Source organism: Equus quagga, chromosome 5 (genome assembly GCF_021613505.1).
Source record: "Equus quagga isolate Etosha38 chromosome 5, UCLA_HA_Equagga_1.0, whole genome shotgun sequence".
Classification (NCBI taxonomy): domain Eukaryota; kingdom Metazoa; phylum Chordata; class Mammalia; order Perissodactyla; family Equidae; genus Equus; species Equus quagga.
In genome coordinates this window covers 94,544,284-94,566,017 of record NC_060271.1, presented here as the reverse complement: position 1 = coordinate 94,566,017, position 21,734 = coordinate 94,544,284, and the positions used below count along the sequence as shown (strand labels likewise).

Below are 21,734 nucleotides of genomic sequence, written 5' to 3'. Positions count from 1 at the left end.
ATCCATGTGAAAAAGGCTCTATAGGGTCCAGCCCAGTGGCATAGTGGTTACGTTTGTGCGCTCCACCTCAGCTGCCCAGGATTTGAGGTTTGGATTCCAGGTGTGGACCTACATGCCATCCATTAAGCCATGTTATGGTGGCGTCCCACACACAAAATAGAGGAAGACTGCCACAGATGTTGGCTAAGGGACAATCTTCCTCCAGCAAAGAGGAAGATTGGCAACAGATATTAGCTCAGGGCCAATCCTCCAGATCAAAAAAGAAAAAAAAAAAAGGTTCCATAATGAAAATATTTGAGAAACTCTATCTAGTATACAGTGAGACCAAAAAAGGGTGAAATATAGGATGAACTTATTTTTAAACAGTATGCTAATTACATTTTCAAATTATATCCTCCAATGTTGTTCTCCAACCTCCAGACACCTTTCAGAGGAAGTACTTTTAAAATTAAAGCAGTGGGTCCAATTGTTAATCTGAAAAAAGTGAAATAAAGAGTATAAAATGCCCTAAAAGTCTGTAAACACAGGAACAACAGTATATTTATTGTAAACCTAAGTCCCGACTGATGGTTTTAAACAGTTTTCACCTATGTTTAAACAGTTTAAACCTACGTTTCCAAACTGTTCAAACTTGTAGACTCACTCCCCTCTTAGGAATTCATAAAACACCACCATAAGGAAAACTCTTACAAGCCCTTCAGAAGACTTATTTAATATTGCTTAACAGTCTGTTTCCCAAACTCAATTAACTAAAGAACCCCTTTTATCCCACGTAGTATCTATTAACAATCCACAGTATTAGTATTCTACAAAACACACTTCAGAAAACCCAGCTCTAAACTCCTTCCAATTATCATATTGCCTTGTGGTAGAAGAGACAAGACCATACTCCTGAAAGGCTTAGAAACTGTCTAGTGCTACATTCTAGACCCTTTTCCAAGAAAACTACCATTTATATGGTGAATGATGAACACAAAATAAACTGCAGGATCGTAAAACTTTGTCAGCATGCCCTGAGCTTCTGAGAAGGCTATTAAGAAGGTCTCATGTATATGTACAAGCTCCAGAAACCAGCAACTTCAGTGCTCTATATGACCTTGATCATTACATGTCATTGAGCAACAGTGGACTCAGAGGCTTAAAGAACCTTTGGTTAAAATATAAACTACATGGACAGATGCATGAATTTCTCTTAACACTTAAACTAATTCTCTCTCAAGCCCTGATGAAGAATTGGAAAAAGTCTTCAAGTCCTAGAGATCAAAAAGAAAGTCCATCCTATTTAACATAAATATTAAGAACTAACTGTGACAAATTAAGAGACTGCATGCTATATAAATAGTGAAAATCATCAGAAAGAGGGGAGGTTTAAAAAGTAAAAAAGCAATGTCTAGACGTTATTTGGGGGCTTATATACTTTCCATCATTCTGCTCTTTGAAGTTTGAAAATGTGCACAGAAACAGTGCCCAGATAAAAGAGGCATAGTAAAAAAAATTCAACACGTTAACAAGATTTAAACAAATAGAAATGGGCAAACATCTTGAGCATTTTATGTTCAATTAGCCAACAAAATACCTAAACCAACTTACTAGCTGAATTATCAAATAGGCCATATAGTAAGTTTTACTGCATGCCTTTCAGCCATGAGCAGAAAACAAAATGAAGACACTAGGTCTTGTCAGATGTACCCATGTGTGATACGGTGACGAGAATGGACACGACGATTTCTAAAAAACTAATGTGATAACAATGAACAGTATCAATTAGACAGACAAAATCAGGTCAGTTAACCCACGATCTCTTTCGACAGCCATATATAAAAGGCATTAATATTTGTTCAAATTGCCCTGAAATTTCTCAACTTCCCTCCTCCTTCACCCTTTCCAGTTAAAGGAATCTTTTTCTTATATTTTCCCATTTCAGTAGAATTATTCAACTGTGCCCCTGAAAGGCTGGCTTTCACATCACTGCAGCTGTTAACTTTTTAGTCCCAAAGGACTAAGCCTACTTTGTACAGTGGTGGAGGAGACACCACTCCACCTGCCTTGGAGTGGTAGAAGAGCTGAAGGGCACTGCTTCAAATGGAATTTCATCCACTCGAAGGGACACCCACCAGAAATGTTTCAGAATGCAAATACTGCGCTAAAAAGTTAAATCAGCTGACCAAACAATAAAGAAGGGAAAACTTAAAACCCAGAATCATTATTTATATTTATTACTGCCATCCCCTTTTGATATTCATTGTACTATTTGTAAAAATACATAAAAGTTTAGTAGAACACAACAGGCCAGTAGCACAAGAAGGGCCACCAACACTAAATTTCTAGCTCTCAGAGAAATACCAGACAACAGACAAATGAGAAAAAAAGAAGTTTTTGACTCATTAACACCTAAAGTCAGATAAGTGTTGATTAAATCTTTTTATATAACAATCTTTATATAACAATCTTATACCAAACTAACATTATTATAACAACACATTGTTGCTATAAAAATAGAGTTTCAAAATATATACAACTAAACTTATTATCTATTACCAAATCTCTGAAAATGTGAATATCTAATAATTAATTTCAGCAAATGGGGTCTGCCAAGTTCCCTGGTACTATTATTGTGACCAAAACTCAAATTCTTAATAATAATTGGTAAATGGAAAATAGAAAATTCAGACACTGTTTCATTAGGGAGCAATAGCACACAATAGTTATTTTTAAACAGAAATTATGTTGAATTATCCTTACTTTTTAAAATGGAAATCCTAATTAATTTAATTAATTTTTAGCTATTGTGACTGTAGAAAATCCAAATTTAAGATTCATACTTATTGAAAGAAATAACAAAGACCTAACAAATTTTGGGCCAGCCCAGGTGGCCTAGTGGTTAATTTCAGCACACTCTGCTTCACTGGCCCGGGTTCAGTTCCCAGGCGCAGACTTACACCACTCATCTGTCAGTGGCCATGCTGTGGCGGAAGCTCACATACAAAAAGAGGAAGACCGGCAGCAGATGTTAGCTCAGAGCAAATCGTCCTCGGAAAAAAAAAATTTAAATTAAATTTTTCAATTTTGATTTTTTCCCCTAGACACTTGGCTGTATTACCCTCTTGATGTACCAAAACAAAACCTGGTGGGAGAATGACAGTTTCCTTGCTTGATCAGCAAAGTTTTACACAGAGTCTCAAAATAATCAAATGATTTTCACATTAAATGTACAGTGACTGACATGCAACCTAATAGCCAGACATTAGCTAATATAAATATAAAATAGAGACTAAAAATCTAATTGATAATTGTTTTCTAAATAAAGAGGATGGCAGAGAAGAAAATTAACCTTGATACTGTTCTACTATGTGCCAAAAATTGTGCAATGTACTATACTTATCTCCTTTATATATACACATTAAATGCCAGCATATGTGATTATGATGCTACCAACTTTTAGTCCCTTAGTAAAGGTTTCCCCTTCAATTAAATTCCCCACAAAGTAGATAATAATGGCAAAGATGTACCAAAATTAAGTCTATGGCCATGGGTCCCAGGCAAAGAAATTAAAAGTAAATTAGAAAGACTAGGGGAATGTACCCTCATAAAACAGGTATTTTGATGTTTTAGCTTTTTCCCTCTAGATTAAGAAACAGTATCTTCCAAAGACTTTTATTACTGTAAACCTACCTTACTAATTAAGAATACCTTTGGTCCTATTACAAGTTCCCACACAGAAGAAAACAGCTGATAAGCCCTTGTAAAGCCATCAAACAACTACGCTCTCCAGGGCCACTTTCCACAGCAAAATTTCCAAGACGTGCAAAGAACGAAGGTTGCTACTCACGTCTGTGATCAAGGGCCACATACGCCACCTTGCTGCTTCTGTACTTTTGGTTTCCAGGAGTTTATTTTTGCGCATGTTTTTCCCTGGCTTTGTCCTGTATCAGCTTACCAAGCTTCCTAAATCTATAACCTTAGGTCTTTACCCAATGTTGGGAAGTTTTTGACCATTATTAGTTCACATAATTTTTCTGTGACAATCTCCTTCTCCTCTCCTTCTGGACTCTAATGACACAAATGCCAACCCAGTGACATTGTCCCTCAGGTCCCTGAGGCTCTGTTCTTTTTTTTCCCCCTCCAATCTTTTTGCTCTCTGTTCTTCTTTTTGGGTATTTTCTATTGATCTATAGTCAAGTTAGTTGCTTCCTCTGTCACTTCCATTCTGCCATGGAGCCAATGTAGTAAATTTTTCATTTCAGATATTATATTTTTCAGTTATGAAATTTCCATTTGTTTCTGTTTTTATAGTTTTTATTTCTTAGCTGAGAATTTCTACCTTTCTATTTATTTCAAGTGTGTTTACCTCATAAAGCACAGTTATAAAAGCTGCTTTCAATTATTTATTATTTCCAATATCTGGATCATCTCAGGATTAGCACCTGTTAACTGTCTTTTCCCTTAAGAATTGGTCATATTTGACTGATCCTTTGCATGTCAAGTAATTTTAGACTGTATCCTAGACATTGTGAATGTGAATGTTACAGAGACTCTGGGTCCCATGTCCTGCTACAATCCTTTGAAGAATACTGATTTTTGTTTGTTTATTTTAGGAGGTATATAACCTAGTTAGGTTCAGACTACAATTTTTGTTTCACCTTCTATAGACAGTGGTTCCAATGTCAGCTCAGTTCTCAAAGCCTTTGCCATGATGCTCTGGGTTTGGTCTCAGGAAACATGCCACTCAGGGGTGAGCCTGAGACTTGGGTGAGAGTTTAAATCTTGTTTTCAACAATGTGGGTCTGTCCTGTGCATTCAGAGCTTGGGGTGAACTCGGGACATGTGCAAGCTCATACACACAAGTAGAGGATCCCCTTCTCCAGGATTCCCCTCACACTTTTTTCCCACAGGATTCTATTTACCTGATTCCTCAGGCCAGAAAACATTAATTTTAAGGTGTTTTAGGATTAACAAGAGCACTCGGTTATATGGTTTAATTCAAACTACACTTATAAGACGATGAAGTACAAGTTTACTGGGACCAGAAAAACCAAAAACATCATTCCTCCAAAAGGTAACATGAAGGTCAAAAAAGACTATCATTATATTGGACACATACACATACAAACTACCCAAAAATATTATGTTCTTATCTAATAAAAAAAAGTTCAATTCTGACCTAATAATAAAATGCAATGGAGTTAGATATGTATAGAGAAAGATAAATGAAGAAACAACTGAAGTCATCAACACAGCCCCAGTGAAGGTAAACTAAAATGTTTAGAAAGACAAAACTGAAGGGGGTATACAACGAACTTCTATGAAATCACGAAAGTTATGCATAGAGTGGGTCCCAGATACTCCGATTAACCAAAACCCCAAATATTCAGACTACAATATATAACTGGAAGTTTAAATTCAGAATAAAAATGAACTATTTTATATAGCAAATGTTAAGAGGGGGTAGAGACAGAAAAGGTTAGTAAATAAGCTTTTGAGAGATATTTAAATTAAATCACGGATAGCAACCCATAATAGTGAATTCAGGAAAGCCAAAGAAATTTGAGGTATGCTTGTAGCCTCTTTTGTGTCATTAAAAACAATGGCATGTAGGGGCCAGCCCAGTGGCGTAGTGGTTAAGTTTGTGCACTCCACCTTAACTGCCTGGGATTTGCAGGTTCAGATCCTGGGTGCCGACCTACATGCCATTCATTAAGCCATGTTATGGCAGTGTCCTACACAAAAAATAGAGGAAGACCGCCACAGGTGTTAGCTCAGGGCCAATCTTCCTCACCAAAGGGAATAATAATAATAATAATAAAATTTAAAAAGACAATAGCATCTATCCACACAACTTAGTCCATTATTGGATGGACCATAGATATTACTCAACATGACTTTTCTTAAACATTGCCTTATTCTTACCATCTATTTTAAAACCTTAGGAGTCTTATAGATGAGTATAGGCCAGAAGCTAACAAAGCAGCAGTAATTCTTCAGGTATTCTACTTCACAGGATCATGGTAGATTAGCAAAACAAATATTTTTAAGACTTTAATTTTATTACTCTGACTCACATAAAGAAATGCTACAAACCAAATACATTAAAAGTACAAATATCTACAAAACTGAAGTTTTATTTTTAGGCTCATAAGTCTTGTAAATATAAATTTCAAATGGTAAATAATCTGAAACACAGTCAATGCCTTACTTGATAAAGTCATTTTTAACTCTTCTTTCTTCCTTTTTTTTTGCCCCAGCTTTACTGAGGTATAATTGACAAATAAGATTGTAAGATACTTACAGTGTACAAAACGAGTCGATATAAGTATACATTGTGAAAGGATTTCCCTCATCAAATTAAACACATCTATCACTTCACATATTTAGATTCTTTTGTCAGTGAGAGAATTTAAGTTCTACTCTCTTAGCAAATTTTAATTATACAAAACAGTGTTATCAACGATAGTCAGGATGATATACATTAGATTCTCAGACCTTATTTATCATATAACTGAAAGTGTGTTTTAATTCTTGAACTGTTTTGAAGACCAAGGATATCAGAGAATTCCTGAATTTACTTTAATATACTGAAAATATTCCCTAAAATTGCTACTTTAAAAATATAATCCAGATCCAAAAAGGAAAGGAAAAAAATCTGACATTATCACTTCATTTCTACTGTACATTGACTGATCAAGGCCCATCAGAGAGGGTTTTTTCTGTTTGTCTATGTTTTTTTTTTTTGAGGAAGATTAGCCCTGAGCTAACTTCTGCCGCCAATCCTCCTCTTTTTTGCTGAGGAAGATAGGCCCTGAGCTAAGATCCATGCCCATCTTCCTCTATTTTATATGTGCAATGCCTGCCACAGCATGGCTTGACAAGCAGTGTATAGGTCCATGCCCAGGATCGGAACCAGTGAACCTGAGGCTGCCAAAATGAAACATGTGAACTTAACTGCTGCGCCACTGGGCCAGCCCCTGTGTTTTGTTTCTAAGTTAGCAATTTAGCACTAAGAGATACGAAGTTTCATCATAAAAGAAAGTCACTTGTAAATACATCTCCATAAAGCAAAAAAAGAATAAAAATATAGCAAATATACATACTCCTTCTGGAAAGCCATACACATGGGAGAACTGAATCCAAAGACGAGGCACATCTGGGCATCTGGGCTGTAGCCACACCGGAGTAACATTTCTAGGCACGCTTCATGGCCTCCAAACACTGCTGAGTAAACAGGGCTCACTTTGTCTGGCCCAGTGTCACAGACTCGGTTAGTAAGCGGTATTAACAAGTCCAAGATTCTGCAAGTACACAAATTCAGGAGCAATTAATGTTTTTATACGGACATGAATGTAGGCAGCATTTCTCCAGCACATATATTAACAGACACCCATTCACTGATTTAAAGAAGTCCATCTGTCCTCAGTGAACCTCCTAACTACATTAAATTATTGCAGGCTCTCTATTCCCAAATCTTACACTTATTAGTGTTGCTTAATACAAACGTCCTTATACATATCTGAAACAGAATTAAATAATGTTCCTATAAATAAATAGATAACAGTTGTCCTTTTTTATTTTTTCACTAATTATTTACCTTACCACCTTCACCTTATTCCCCAAATTCAAATTTTATGTTAGATATTTTAGGATCTAATAATTTAAAACTTCATTATACCAAATATAAACTTGTATCAAGAAAAATTACTTTCTTTCTTAAAGTAAAAATTAAAGTTTTATCTTTCTCATTAATAAGAATTTTTAAAGATGATAAGTGACATGAATAGTATTTCCATCAGGAAGAAATCAGAGTTCCTGCTAACATATTCTATTCTCTGAAAATAATATGAGCTCTTCAAACACCAAGGCAGATTTATAAAGAAGTTGGTTAAGCAGAGAAAGTTCTAAAGAAAATTACTAAAACGTAAGTTCTTAGATTACTTGTAAACTTACCTTCAGCCAGAGAGAAAAGACTAGTCTACTATTCTAAAATTTAAAATACAATTGTAGGGCTAATGTGAGCCAGGAGCGCCCCTCTTTCTAGGAAAAGGAAGGCAGGGCTACTCCAACATATCATCATAACGTTCTTTCTCTTTGCTACTTTTCCTCATGTAAGGCAGGCCTGAGATGATAACCCTGAAGGAGATCTTCCATTCACAGAGGGGTTACCGTAGAAGCAGTCTATGGAGGAAAGCGTTAGCAACAAACAGAATCCTCAAAATTGAGAACAAATTCCCAAGAGGGTTTTGGTATCAATGTAACGCACAGAGTACAATTGTACCTAAGATTTACGTTTAAATAAATAATCAACAATTAAGAAAATACCAAATTTTAAAACCCATGTATTTTGTTAAAATAAAGGATCTGTTTAACGTCTCTTAAAGTTAATAAATGTGTTTAATTTTTTTAAATGGGTTGGAAAAATTATACTCTTCGACAAGGCACAAATACGCTTATGAATATCTTTAAGGAAATAGTAAAATACCATGCCACCTAGTGGCATAATAACCAAATTACAGAATTTGTTTTCCTACTATGGAAACACACTAAAGTAACGATCATTTCACTACTACTTTTTAAATTAAATAATATTAACAATAGTTTTAAAATTATTATTGCAGAATTATGACTCTAAAGACTTTAAACATATTTTAAAAAACTGTTCAGTGCCAACTCATGTTAACGATAGACTGTCATATTCTCATAGCTTCTAAGACTCCTGGAACCCCCAACTTCAGGGAATTCCAACTTTCTTTAAGCCTTTCTCTCTCTCCAAGAAATACCAAAGTTTCATGGGAAATTTTGGCTAAGGAAGAAGAGTAATAGGGGCAGGGCTGGCCCTGTGGCGCAGCAGTTAAGTTCGCACGTTCCACTTTGGCAGCCCAGGGTTCGCTGGTTCAGATCCCGGGTGCGGACATGGCACCGCTTGACACGCCATGCTGTGGTAGGCGTCCCACATATAAAGTAGAGGAAGATGGGCATGGATGTTAGTTCAGGGCCAGTCTTCCTCAGCAAAAAGAGGAGGATTGGCAGCAGTTAGCTCAAGGCTAATCTTCCTCAAAAAAAAAAAAACGAAGAGTAATAGAAGCAGGGAAAAGTACCAGATTGGACTTGAGATTAGATAAAGAAATCCAGTCAAAGAATTCACGATGGGGAGAACTACCAACCCAGACAAAAGAAAGACTCGACTCCAAGGTGGGGTGTCACAAACTCAGAAGTTTTGGGGGTCAGGGAGGTAACGTAAAGAAGTTGAATAAGGCCTTCAGATCACTACCTGAAGAGGCCTGGGCTAAAACTGGAGAGGACTGGGAGAGCAAGGCTATAGTTTGAGAAATCAGAGGGAAGACTTAACACCCTGAGAAAGTCCCTGGGGTTATGTGGACTCTAGCCACTCTACCTCACACTAGAAAAGTGCAAGACTAAGAGGACCTGGAGATGACACGGAGGACAGATATGAGTAGATCTAGTCACCCAGCAAACTGGTAGAGAAGGAAATAGCAAGGATTTTGCCTGGAGGTAAAAGGTCTGGCCCAGAAGATTTCTTCCTTATTACCTTTTAATCATGAGACCATTTGTATTTTCCATTTTTAACACTTACTTTGCATGGCCCATCTGTGCAGCTGCATGAATAGGTAACTGCCAATTGTCCTCATTACAGTAAAGATCAGGATCTGCCCCACTGGACAGCAAAAGCTCCACACATTCCACGTGGCCCTCCTGAGCAGCAATGAACAAAGGAGTCGCTTTATCCAAAGCTTGACAATTGACATTTGCACCTAACACAAAATAAAACATTTAACACATAATTCTCATTTATGCAAAAAAGGAAAAGCCATGATAATTAACATAAATTTCAAAGCAGCTGCCTTAAAAGGGATTCACAGAACAATAGCTTCCCCCCTCCCCCAGTGGATATTGTTGTATAAACACTGATTTTCCCAACTTGTTCATAATCATTTAAATTGTTTTTGCTCTTACATTAGAAAGAAAACAAGTAATTAATATTTCAGAATTCATTTTAAGCTAAAACAAAAATCTTATTCAATGAAGGATTCATTTCATTCCAATCCCCCCTCTAAAAAGCACTCTGTGGATCCAGTAAGTAAATGTTTGAAAAGGGAAAATGCATGCCACCAAATATGAGTAACAATTCTGCTAAGTACAGAAAAAGATGAGGAAAACCTCAATTATGAGACTTTATAGATGTCACTGATCGATTCATGAGAAAAATTTCCAGTAAATACATGGGGGCTATGCCTTAAAACTAATATTGACTATACTCTTTATTACATCCCTTTTCTTCAAGACCATTGCATGATAAATAGAGCCTAGAATAAAAGGAAAAAGATCTATTTAAATGGGTTTCTGAGATAATTTTTTAAAGCATAAATCTAATCAATTATTTAGATGCCAGTGTAGAAAGATGTGAAAAATTGAAAGTGAACTCAATTTTGGTGAAGGTTTTGAAAACAGCAGACTTTCCCCAATCTTTTCTCATTGACAATGTGTTAAATATGCTAAGTATGGTGTTAGTATACGACTGTGAGAATTTTTAAATTTCTGGACTATATCTCAGCAGAAAAATCATCATCATCAAGGGTAAAAAGACTATGTTTTATTTAAAAGCATGTTCCATAAGTGTACCTTGAATAAAACAAAGCCCTGATATGGGCAAAAACTATGCAAAACACAAATGGTAAGTTAGAGTTTATGGAACCTTCAGAAATTCCAACTGGACATTCAACCTGTCTAGAAAAGCAGAATCTTCTTGACTTATACAAGGTGGATGCTTCATCTACTGTCAGCCTCAGAAAGAAGTGAACACTATTACTGAAAAAAAGCCTAAGTCAAGAAAGAAACCTATTTAACTTTCTTTTTTAAGCAATGTTTCATTTTGATTGATAATTTCAATGTATCAGAAAGAATAAGGAACTAGTCCCTGTAAAATTACAGGTAGACAGAGGGGAAGGGGGGGGGAGGAGGGCAAAAGGTGTGATTAGGCACACATGTGTAGTGATGGATTGTAATTAGTCTTTGGGTGGTGAACATGATGTAATCTACACAGAATTCAAAATATATTACAATGTACAAGAAAAAAAGTGAAATATATATGGAAAAAAAATTTCACAAGCTTGATTGTAAATACCCACTTATCTAGGTATGTGCCCATGTAAATTGGGACTGTGTTATCTCCAGTGCCTAGAACAGTGGGACACAAATTAGATGCTCAATAAAAACTGTATTCATACCAAAAAAAGAGAAAGATTACAGGTATAAAGTCGGAAAAATGACAGATAATTCACTGAAACGAAAGTCATTTTAAGGAGCCAGAAACATATACAGCTACATTATAGACATACCTACATACCTTTTCAACTTGCTTTTCACAACTATTCAGAGAGGAGAGAAGGAAAAAAAAAAGAACAAAGCCAAACAAAACGGGTACTTAGTGTTCCAGGAGATAGGCTCAGCACATTGAGGTGCAATTTAACCCATTTTATTCTAAATATTCGTTACACACTCATAATTGGAACTTATGGGACTGGCAGCCATAAAATGAATTAAGACAGTCCTCAGGAAGGTACAACATAGAAGAAAGCAGATGAGAAGTCAGAAGGCCTGAGTCCAAGCCCAGGTTCTGCCAGGAAATACTTTCTAGATCTTTGGCAAGGCATTTAAACATTCAGGGCCTAGGATTCTTAATAAAAAAAAAAAACATGCTTCAATAAATGATTTTGGAGATTCCTCTGAACTCTGTGACTTATGGATTCAATATTTGTAACAGATACCTTAATTTGGCACTTAATGAATGTTTCTTTTGCTTCCCACTTCAACTTGAGTATTTAAAGGTTTGTAAGGAGAAAACAGAAATAAGAAAATGCATGCCATGATGTCTAAATAAAGGCTTTTTTTGTATATTTGGAGGTAATTTATTAAAAGCTTAGGTATTACAGAAGGTATCTAAAAAGCCTAGGTATTTAAAAAAAAAAAAAAAATTTGCCTGGTGGCAAATCTGGTATATTTCCCTTCTGCTCTTGACTATCCCTGCCTCATCAAGTTAGCATTATGAGCACACACAGTGTTTGGAGGAATTTAAAAGCCCTTACGTAACAAACATTTCTGGTCATAGAAATGACATACAGAATAAGAATGCCACCTCTACACCATCTTCTCTGGCAATGCTGAATGTGCAGTAGTTGCCACAGAGAAACCTTTACCAGGATTATATTGCTATTAAAGTGTAAACAAGCTTTGAAATAAACCCATTTAAATATCACACAATTGACCAAAACACCCAACTCAAAGGGTTAATATACAAAAGAGCTATCTAATAAATTAATTAAGCCTAAACTGGTCTTATACCCCAGAAAGTTGGAACTGTTCAGGTCCCTATAAAAAAGGATAGCCCCATCATTCAACTTGCCAATAAACCTGTTTCAGTGATAGATCATTATGTTCCTACCCAGATAAATTAGTAGCTGTGCACTGCAATGTTATATTGCATATAACAAGCTGTACATGTTAGTAATAGACACTTAGTAACCAGGCCTACAAATCAACTTGTATGTACTCTTATTTACCACTAAGATAAAACCATAAACTTCACAACCTGATTTATATCTGGTCAAGAATTATTCTTCCCAGGAAGATACAAAGTTAAAACTCATGATCTTAACAGTGCAAAGGCTAATGGATTAATCTTACCCGATGAAATAAGTATGCTCAAGCTTTCTATCTTGCCATACTGAGCAGCCACAAATAAAGGTGTGATTCCAAAGTCATCCTGGCATTCCTTGTTTGCTCCTTTTTTAAGAAGCAATTTTATGATCTCAGCATTTTCCTAAAGCACAGATTCATATTTTAAATAAGAGAAAACAAAGAAAATAGAAGGTATCTCTTTTCTTATTGTGTGTGTGTGTTTTACCCTCACTAAAGGAAAATTTTTTTAGAAAAGTAAACTGGTGGATGGGAAGGAAGTGTTAATCAGATTATTCTATACCTTTAGCTAGCCCACTAAACAAAAATAGATCTCTTGGAATTAGAATCCTTATAAAATCCTGAAAATTAGCTTGCTAGCCCAAGCACTAAGGTGTTATTACAGTTTCTAAATACACTACTATAACTAAAATAAGCCACTGCTTGTTATCAATTTATATCCCAAATATTCTGATGGTCTTTTAACTATGCTATCAACATTGAAAAACCTTAGATAATCCCTGCAGCCCAAAGCTGCTGGAACTACTACAGCAGTTGGCTTATTCAGAATGATCATTAGCATTTAGACTGCCTTTTCTGTACTGCACTAACCATCATAAATCACAGGCAAGTAGGAAGCAAAAGCTGTATAGAACTGTCATTTTAAAAGGGTAAAATGCACAATTTACGTGGAAATGAAATAATAAATTCAGAGGTTACCTGAAAAGTAGCCTGGTGCAAGGCGTTCCATCCACACATAGAATGGGATCCATTAACATTTGCTCCGTGTCGAAGCAACAGCCTTACCACATCTACCTGTCCATTTTCAACAGCTGCAATACAGCAGTCAAAAAAATTATTGTCAGTAAAAAGGCATGTTTGTAGGACTAGACACTTTGGTGATGTTCTCATCACTTATTCACCTTGTAACTCACAAGGCTGTGATCATTCCTATCAACAAATCAAAACACACACTCCTTATGCAATGCCAAAACATTCATTACAATTGTCGTAGCCCAAACCCATTAACATATATATCCTTTCTGTGTACAGACAAAATTATTTTCAATCATATTTTAAAAGATACAGAGGAATTGGAAGCCAAGAGGCAAACATATGTTCTCTCTGATAATAGAGACGATGTGTTTCTATTTTATAAAAAATACAATTGGGAAGGGGATGGGATGAACAAGACAGAAGAAACAGCACCAGTCTGGAAAAACAGTCTTAGAAGAATTGAAAGGTTTGCTATCATTACCATCTGATCACAAATGACAATAGTCACTGACAAGCAAGTTGAAAGAGCAATACTGAAAGTCTGTGCCTTGCATATTTTTTAAGCATAATATAATCCATAAACAATCATTGTTAAAATGACGTTCTTATATCAACCAATGAAAATACAGTAAAATTTTGCTTATTTGAACTAAAAGAGGACTCCAAATAAACTAAAGAGTGTTGTTAAAGTAACACATATTACTTAACTATAGTAACTGAAATTAATGACTCCTAAGTTGCTGCTGACGTAGATCATTTGAAAGAATAGTTTGCATGCCTATAGATACCTAAAAATCATGTCCCTTTTACTAATTTCACCAAATCATTCTTTCTTTTACATATCTAATTTAACATTACCACAAGATATGTATAGTCTAATATCATGTACATATAAAAGTTTATAAATCCTAGCTAGTGAGGATAAACATAGGTATAACGTTATTAAGTTGATAGAACAAACAAGTCAGGCTAAACTTTCTAGAATGCCACCTACCACAAAACTTTACTATGAACATGGCAGTAATTTTGGAGGAGTTAATGAAAAAAATCAGAATGCCAGAATAGACCTACATAATACTTAATAAAATAAGTACACACACGCACACCATTAGCAGATAAGGTATACTGTGAATGCTGCAGGTGTAGGCTATTCCAACGTCTTCCTAGAATTCTAAGTTTGTGGAAATACCAGTATCTACAAGAAGAGAAAGAAGAGAGGTATGTATAAGAAGGTCTGATTACACGTGCTTGGTAATGGGAAAGGAGGTTTGAAAAACAAGATTTTTCATTTCATTTCAAGCATACAATTATCCTATCTCTTCTGCTATAGTAGGAGGCAGGAAGTGAGAATCAACAACTCTCAGTCAAAAATTAGAAAAGCAGGGGCTGGCCCCGTGGCCGAGTGGTTAAGTTCGTGTGCTCCGCTGCAGGCAGCCCAGTGTTTCGTTGGTTCAAATCCTGGGCGCGGACATGGCACTGCTCATCAAACCACACTGAGGCAGCGTCCCACATGCCACAACTAGAAGGACCCACAACGAAGAATATACAACTATGTACTGGGGGGCTTTGGGGAGAAAAAGGAAAAAAATAAAAAAATCTATAAAAAAAATATATCTTAAAAAAAAAAATTAGAAAAGTACTAGACATCTGGATGAAGGGCCATATTAGAAAAACACTAATAAAAATGAAACAATGTGGAAGATAAAATCCTTAAAAGTATAAAACAAGAAATGACAAATGTATTCATTATTATCAAAGATGACTAACATGTTGTTGACAGCCGATTAATTTCGTATATTGAATTTACACCAAGGCTTATTTCCCCCATAAGATTGTCAGAAGTTCTATAATCAACAACTCTCTTATCCCGGGAGGTTTCAGAAATTTAACCACCATGTTGACGTAGTATCACTGTAGGAGAAGTTTAACATAACTCATCTTTATTTCCAAGTTAACATTCAAGGGCATTTTACTATGGAAAAAACAACAGATTTTCAAGCTAAGTCATTTTTCTATAATCAGTCTAAAATCAATCTAATTTTGGGTGGAGGTTTTGACAGAAAAGGAAGAAAATCTGTTTTATATCCAATTCATATATCATTATCACTGATTATTGGCAAAAATCATTCTATAGCCAGACCCTGAGTTGAAGATTATCAGGTTGTCAACAGTGATATATGAAGTAGAATGAAGATAAGTTTGTTTTCAAGTTTTAAGCTGACCTTCTAAAAAAAGAAAGTCGAAAACACTTGTTTTGACTATTAAATACACTATACAAGTCAGAGAAAAACTGTTTTCACTTTTAATATCATAAATACATTAAGATATCTGATTTCTGCATCTCTAGTGAAAACACTTGCCAAGGACAAAAAGAGTGAAACCAACACATCAGCAGATAAATAGCTTTTTTATACCTCTTACTAATTATTTCACGATAAGCAAATTTACTGGCTAATAATTAAGAAATAGTGATCTAGGGGCTAGCCCCATGGGCGAGTGGTTAAGTTCGCGCGCTCCGCTGCAGGCAGCCCAGTGTTTCGTTGGTTCGAATCCTGGGCACGGACATGGCACGGCTCATCAAACCACGCTGACGCAGTGTCCCACATGCCACAACTAGAAGGACCCACAACTATGTACCGGGGCGCTTGGGGAGAAAAAGGAAAAAATAAAATCTTTAAAAAAAAGAAAAATAGTGATCCAGAAAAGTGTATTTATAGGTTACATCTACTACTACCAACGCCTCTCCTTTGGAAGAGGTGGATCAACTTTCTCTCCTTATTTAACAAGTTGCCAAATCGGGGCAGAGGGACCATACCATAACCATGTATTTTATGCTTCAATTAAAGTTTATTCCAGGGGCTGGCCCAGGGGCGCAGCAGTTAAGTGCACACGTTCCACTTCGGCGGCCCGCGGTTGGCCGGTTTGGATTCCGGGTGCGCACATGGCACCACTTGGCACGCCATGCTGTGGTAGGCGTTCCACATACAAAGTAGAGGAACATGGGCATGGATGTTAGCTCAGGGCCAGTTTTCCTTAGAGAAAAGAGGAGGATTGGCAGCAGTTACCTCAGGGCTAATCTTCCTCAAAAAAAAGAAAAAAGTTTATTCCAAAAAAAAAGACTTGAGGGGCCAGCCCAGTAGCACAGTAGTTGAGTTCACAAGTTCCACTTTGGCAGCCCGGGGTTTGCTGGGTCAGATCCCAGGTGCAGATCTAGGCACCTCTTGTCAAGCCATGCTGTGGCAGGCATCCCACATATAAAGTAGAGGAAGATGGGCATGGATGTCAGCTCAGAGCCTGTCTTCCTCAGCAAAAACAGGATGATTGGCGGCAGATGTGAGCTCAGGGCTAATCTTCCTCAAAAAAATAAATAAATAAAAAGACGAACTTCCTATTTATTGGCCTTCTTATCATTAAGAAAGTATGCTCCTTGAGGAAAGAAACTGAGTCTTGTTCCTTTTGTATGCCCAGTGCCAACTGCAGGGAGAAGACAGACAATAATCAATTGTTGACTGGAGGAAGGAAAAATAAACATCTAAAATGAAATAAGATTTTCTCTTTTCAAGAATATATTCCCTCTCCAAAGTGAATAGGCTTTGGAATTATACTTCTGGATATAACAAGATAACTGGTACTAAACCAGCCATCCCGCCATAAACTGTCATAAGAATGAAGAAAATATATAAGGCAACTTTTTCTGGCATTAAACAACAGGCAGAAGACTGTGACTGCTGAGAGCAGGGAAACTCATGAGGTAAGTCTCATGACCACCCAAGCTCTCTGCCTGGGACATTTCTTGATTAGGTGCAGTGAGCTGAAGTCTGAGCAGAGCACGGGTAAGGTAGAGGAAATAGTCCAAGCAGAGTGCAGCAGTCCACTGAGCTGAGGAGGCAGAGATTAGAGGTTAAGCAGTTGAAATCTGCGTGGCAAGTCCCCAGAGAGGTTCTACCATGAGAGGGGAGGTTCTACTGTGCAAGTTCTCCAAGAATCCCCAGGTGAGGTCTGGGCTACACATGTACAAGGCAAGATGAAGCTTACCAGAGAACAGCTAACGGATTAAGAATGGAATAGAGATAACTAGAGGTCAAACAGTGCTGAGGGGCAATGGAACTCCTAGGAGTTCTGGTCCAGTCAGACTGGCGAAACCACATGATACCTCGTGAACATCCTGGGCATCCAGCTAAGACACCCAAAAGGCAGAGTCCTAGGAGTAAGAACCACATCTGAGAGTAAGATCTACTCTAGATTTGCTCTGACTAAGCCTAAAATAAGCCCTGACAAGATGAGGAAGAAGGCAGAGATTGAGAGTTGAGTCCAGCCAAGTTAGAGAGGCTTGGGAAACACCTTAAGCTCTCCACAGATCTATCTAACAAAACATAAAACCAAACCTAAGCAAGTTCAAGGTGATAAGCCAGTGAATGACCCACCTATCAGAAAAAAAGAAAAAAAATCAACACTTCTCAGAGAAAGATAACAGAATTCAAGTCTCTACAACATATTATCCACAATGCCCAGCATACAAGTCAGAAAGTAGCAGCAGAAACTGACCCCGAGATGGTCCAGATGTTGGGTCTAACAGATTAACTAAAGCAGCTATTACAAATATGCTTTAAAAATTTAAGAAAAATATGCTCAAAGATTTTACTTTTAATATCTATGGTGTACAAATAGGCATACACAGAGAATCTCAACAGAGAAATGAAACTATTAAAAAAGAACCAAACAGAAATTCTAGAACTGAAAAAAAGAAATGGATGGGCTTAAAAGAAGGTTAGAGATGGCAGAAGAGTCATCGAACTTGAAGACATCAATATAAATCATTCAATCTAAAGAAGAGAAAAAAAGACTGAAGAAAAATGAATTGTGCATCAGGGACAGCGTGGAACAACATCAAACAGTCCAAAATACATGTAATTGGAGTCCAAAAAGGAGAAGAGAGTAAGAACTGGGTAGGAAAAAATATATTTGAGGAAATAATGCCTGAAATTTTCCAAAAATTGATTTTAAAAACAAAGCCACATTGATTTACAGATCCCAGAAAACCAGCAAACCACAGTGCTTTGGAAGAAGTCACTACACTTCTTACGACTTCACATTCTATCTAAATTAAGGATGACTATATAAACATACCTGACAACTCCATGGAAGAATTCAGAGGATTATAAAAGGGGGTATAAACAACAAGCCATTGAAATCAACTTAATAGCTACAATAGCAGTTTAAAATTTTTTTCAGGGCTCCTATTTGCACTTAAAATAAAACCTATCATCTTACCACGTCCTTCAAGACTCTGCAATAATAAATTAATTAATCCAATCATTCAACAGTGCCAGGGACTGTGCCAAACACAAGGGATATAGCAGTGAACAAGACCTACCAAGTATTCGCCTTCATGGAACTTTCATTCTAGTGAAGAGACACATAATAAAGAAGAACACAGATAAATAAAATAGGTTCTGACAAAAAGACCGTGAACGAAATTAACAGGCTAGAGTAACAGGCAGTGACTGGGTATGAGAGTGCTACTTTAGACAAGAGGATAGAGGTCGTCTCTCTGAAACAGACACATGTGAACAGGAAAACGAAAGATAAGAAGCAGTAAGCCATGCAAAGAAGTGGAGGAAGAGTCCTCCAAACAGAGGAAACAGGAAGTGTAAAGGCAGGGAAGTGGAAAAGGGCTAGGTATGTTTAGTAGGATGGCCAATGTGGCTGAAGCCGAAAGTCAGGAAGAGGAAATAAGGCCAGAGAGGTAGAAAGGAGTCAGATTTGCAGGTCATTGCAAGAAGTTATGATTTTTTTCTTTTAAGGGAACAAATGAATTTTTGGCTGGAGTTACTCTGAGGGGAACAGCTCTCTCTTCAGCCTCACCTTGTGAGCCTCTCCCCACACTCACTGTGTTCTAGTCACACTCGTCTTCTTTTGCCTTATCTCAAATGGTTCTCATCATACTTTCAAAATGCCACAACTGAGAGAAGTTTTCACTGACCAGCCCACCTAAAGCAGGTCCCTCCTCTTCATTACTGTCTATCATATCATAATGCCCTATTCCTCGGTATCACTTATAACAGATCACAATTATAATTCACATGTATACTTGTTCATTATAAATTCCTCACCAGATTACAAGATTCACTCACTACTGTATATCCTCAGCACTTAAAGTGCCTGACATACACAAGTCACTCAATAATACTAGATGGATGGACAGAAAACAGTAGAGGTTTTATACTGACTGGTCACCTAAAGAAAACATAAACATAGCGTTACAAATACTAAGAAAATAGAAATGAACAAAGGAAAAAAAAGCGACCTGAGATTAAGACTAAGTAGGATTCTCAAAGTGAACAATCAGATCTTTACTATTACACAGGAAAGATAAACTTGGATATGGTTCAAGGTAAAATAGTAATAAAATCAAGAGGCAGCATTTATTTAGAACTTACAAATTAAATGAGATATCAACATGAGTTCTTTTATTCCTATAATCAAAATTGAAACAATAACCTATAAACACATGAAAAGATCAACATTACTAGTCATGAGGGAAACGCAAATCAAAACTATGAGACCTCATTTCACCCTCCCCTGGAATAACTATAATCAAAAAGATGAACAAAAACAAGTGTTGACAAAGATGGGAGGAAATTGAAAGCATCATAAAATATAAAAAACCTGAATGTCCAACATTATGATATAACAACTTCAGTAGACAATTCATTAGATAATATCTAAAACTACAACTATTAAGATAGTATTGAAATGCTAAAAAAATGCTTATAGCAGTAAAAAATCTAAATTGGAAATATTTATGATGCATTATATAAAATGTAAAGTGCCTATTTAAATTAGAAAATGTCCATGTAAATTTATACATAACTATAAAAAAGGTGTACACAAAAAGAATTGCAGGGAATTCTGAAAGACAAAAATGTGTAGGATAGGGGCCAGCCTGGTAGCGCAGCAGTTAAGTTCGCAGGTTCCGCCCAGGGTTTGCCAGTTCGGATCCTGGGTGTGGACATGGCACCACGTGGTAAACCCCATGCTGTGGTAGACGTCCACATATAAAGTAGAGGAGGATGGGCGTGGATGTTAGCTCAGGGCCAATCTTCCTCTGCAAAAAGAGGAGGATTGGCAGTAGTTAGCTCAGGGCTATCGTCCTCAAAAGAAAAAAAAGGTGAAAAAAAAAAAATGTGTAGGATAAGGGATCATTATTTTCTTCTTAAAATTTATTATTGCTTATCCAATAAATAAAAATAGAAAAAATACATTTGTGATATCTATGCTGTTAATATGGATACCTCCTTTCCAGCTTATTTCTAGTAGTCTATCTCACTTTTAATAATTTTTTTCAACTGGATATGGTACTTCAAAAATTTGTCGTGGTGTTTTGGTGTTGGCTTATTCCAAAGTCTACAAATTTTTCACCACAAGATGATACTTCTGCTGTTGTGACTCAAGGCCACAATCTTCAAGCTCACTTTAATATTTGCATTTAAACGGAATTTCAGCCCAAAAAACAATTCAAAATTACATTTCAGTAGTGTAAGATAGAAAGTCCTATATAACACCTGTGTAATGACTCAATCTGTTCATAGCATTTCCCTATAATGAGATTTCAGATCCTGAATTACAGCCTAGACTGTGGAAGCATATACAGAAGACCACAGCATTAGTGAAGCAACACTGCAGCACAGATGGTTCAACTGTGTCCTAACACAATCCTGCTTCCTCATTATGATCAAAGGGGGCTGCTCTGTTTAGGAAACACCAGAGCTCTGAGGTCATCTTTCAGGAGATGAAAAAGTATGCCTTTGTCTATCCATTGGTTTGTGCTCTGTAAACAACAAATAAATGTATTCTACTGAGGGTCACAAACTGGCAGCTTATCAGTTGGATTCTATCCCCAGATGTCTTTTATTTGGTCCACACAGTTTTATTTGGTTTTGTTTTGTTTTATAGTTGAGCCAACATTTAAAAATCAGGAAATTCCACATTTAACAAAAATACAGATATCCATATTTGAAGTGCCTTGAAATCCAGCAACAATGGGCTTCCGTAAGCAGTGGCTGCCCCTTTGGACTAGGTTTTACTTTCCTCAACAGTCCCTAGATTCTAGAAGCATCTGCACTTATAATCTACCTTCCAGCCCCAGCAAGCATCTGAATTTGAGGTCCCTGTTGTTAAATCTTTAAAAGTTCAAGGATATAGACTTTTCCACTGACTTTATTTTCTGGAAGCGGCTGGAATTAGCATAATGAATAGCCACCCTGTTACATTAT

The 21,734-nt window shown here is 36.6% G+C and overlaps 1 protein-coding gene across 1 annotated transcript in view; it reads right to left on the bottom strand.

Annotated features, from left to right (window-relative positions):
• Nucleotides 1-21,734, bottom strand: part of ASB3 (ankyrin repeat and SOCS box containing 3) — a gene marked incomplete at its 5' end in the record, with an annotated part of 106,627 nt that overhangs the window by 23,221 nt on the left and 61,672 nt on the right. The window contains 4 exons of the mRNA XM_046661837.1: nucleotides 7,089-7,286; nucleotides 9,584-9,761; nucleotides 12,691-12,826; nucleotides 13,402-13,514. Of these exons, the coding sequence (XP_046517793.1) occupies nucleotides 7,089-7,286; nucleotides 9,584-9,761; nucleotides 12,691-12,826; nucleotides 13,402-13,514 (625 nt within the window). The remainder of the gene's footprint in view (nucleotides 1-7,088; nucleotides 7,287-9,583; nucleotides 9,762-12,690; nucleotides 12,827-13,401; nucleotides 13,515-21,734) is intronic.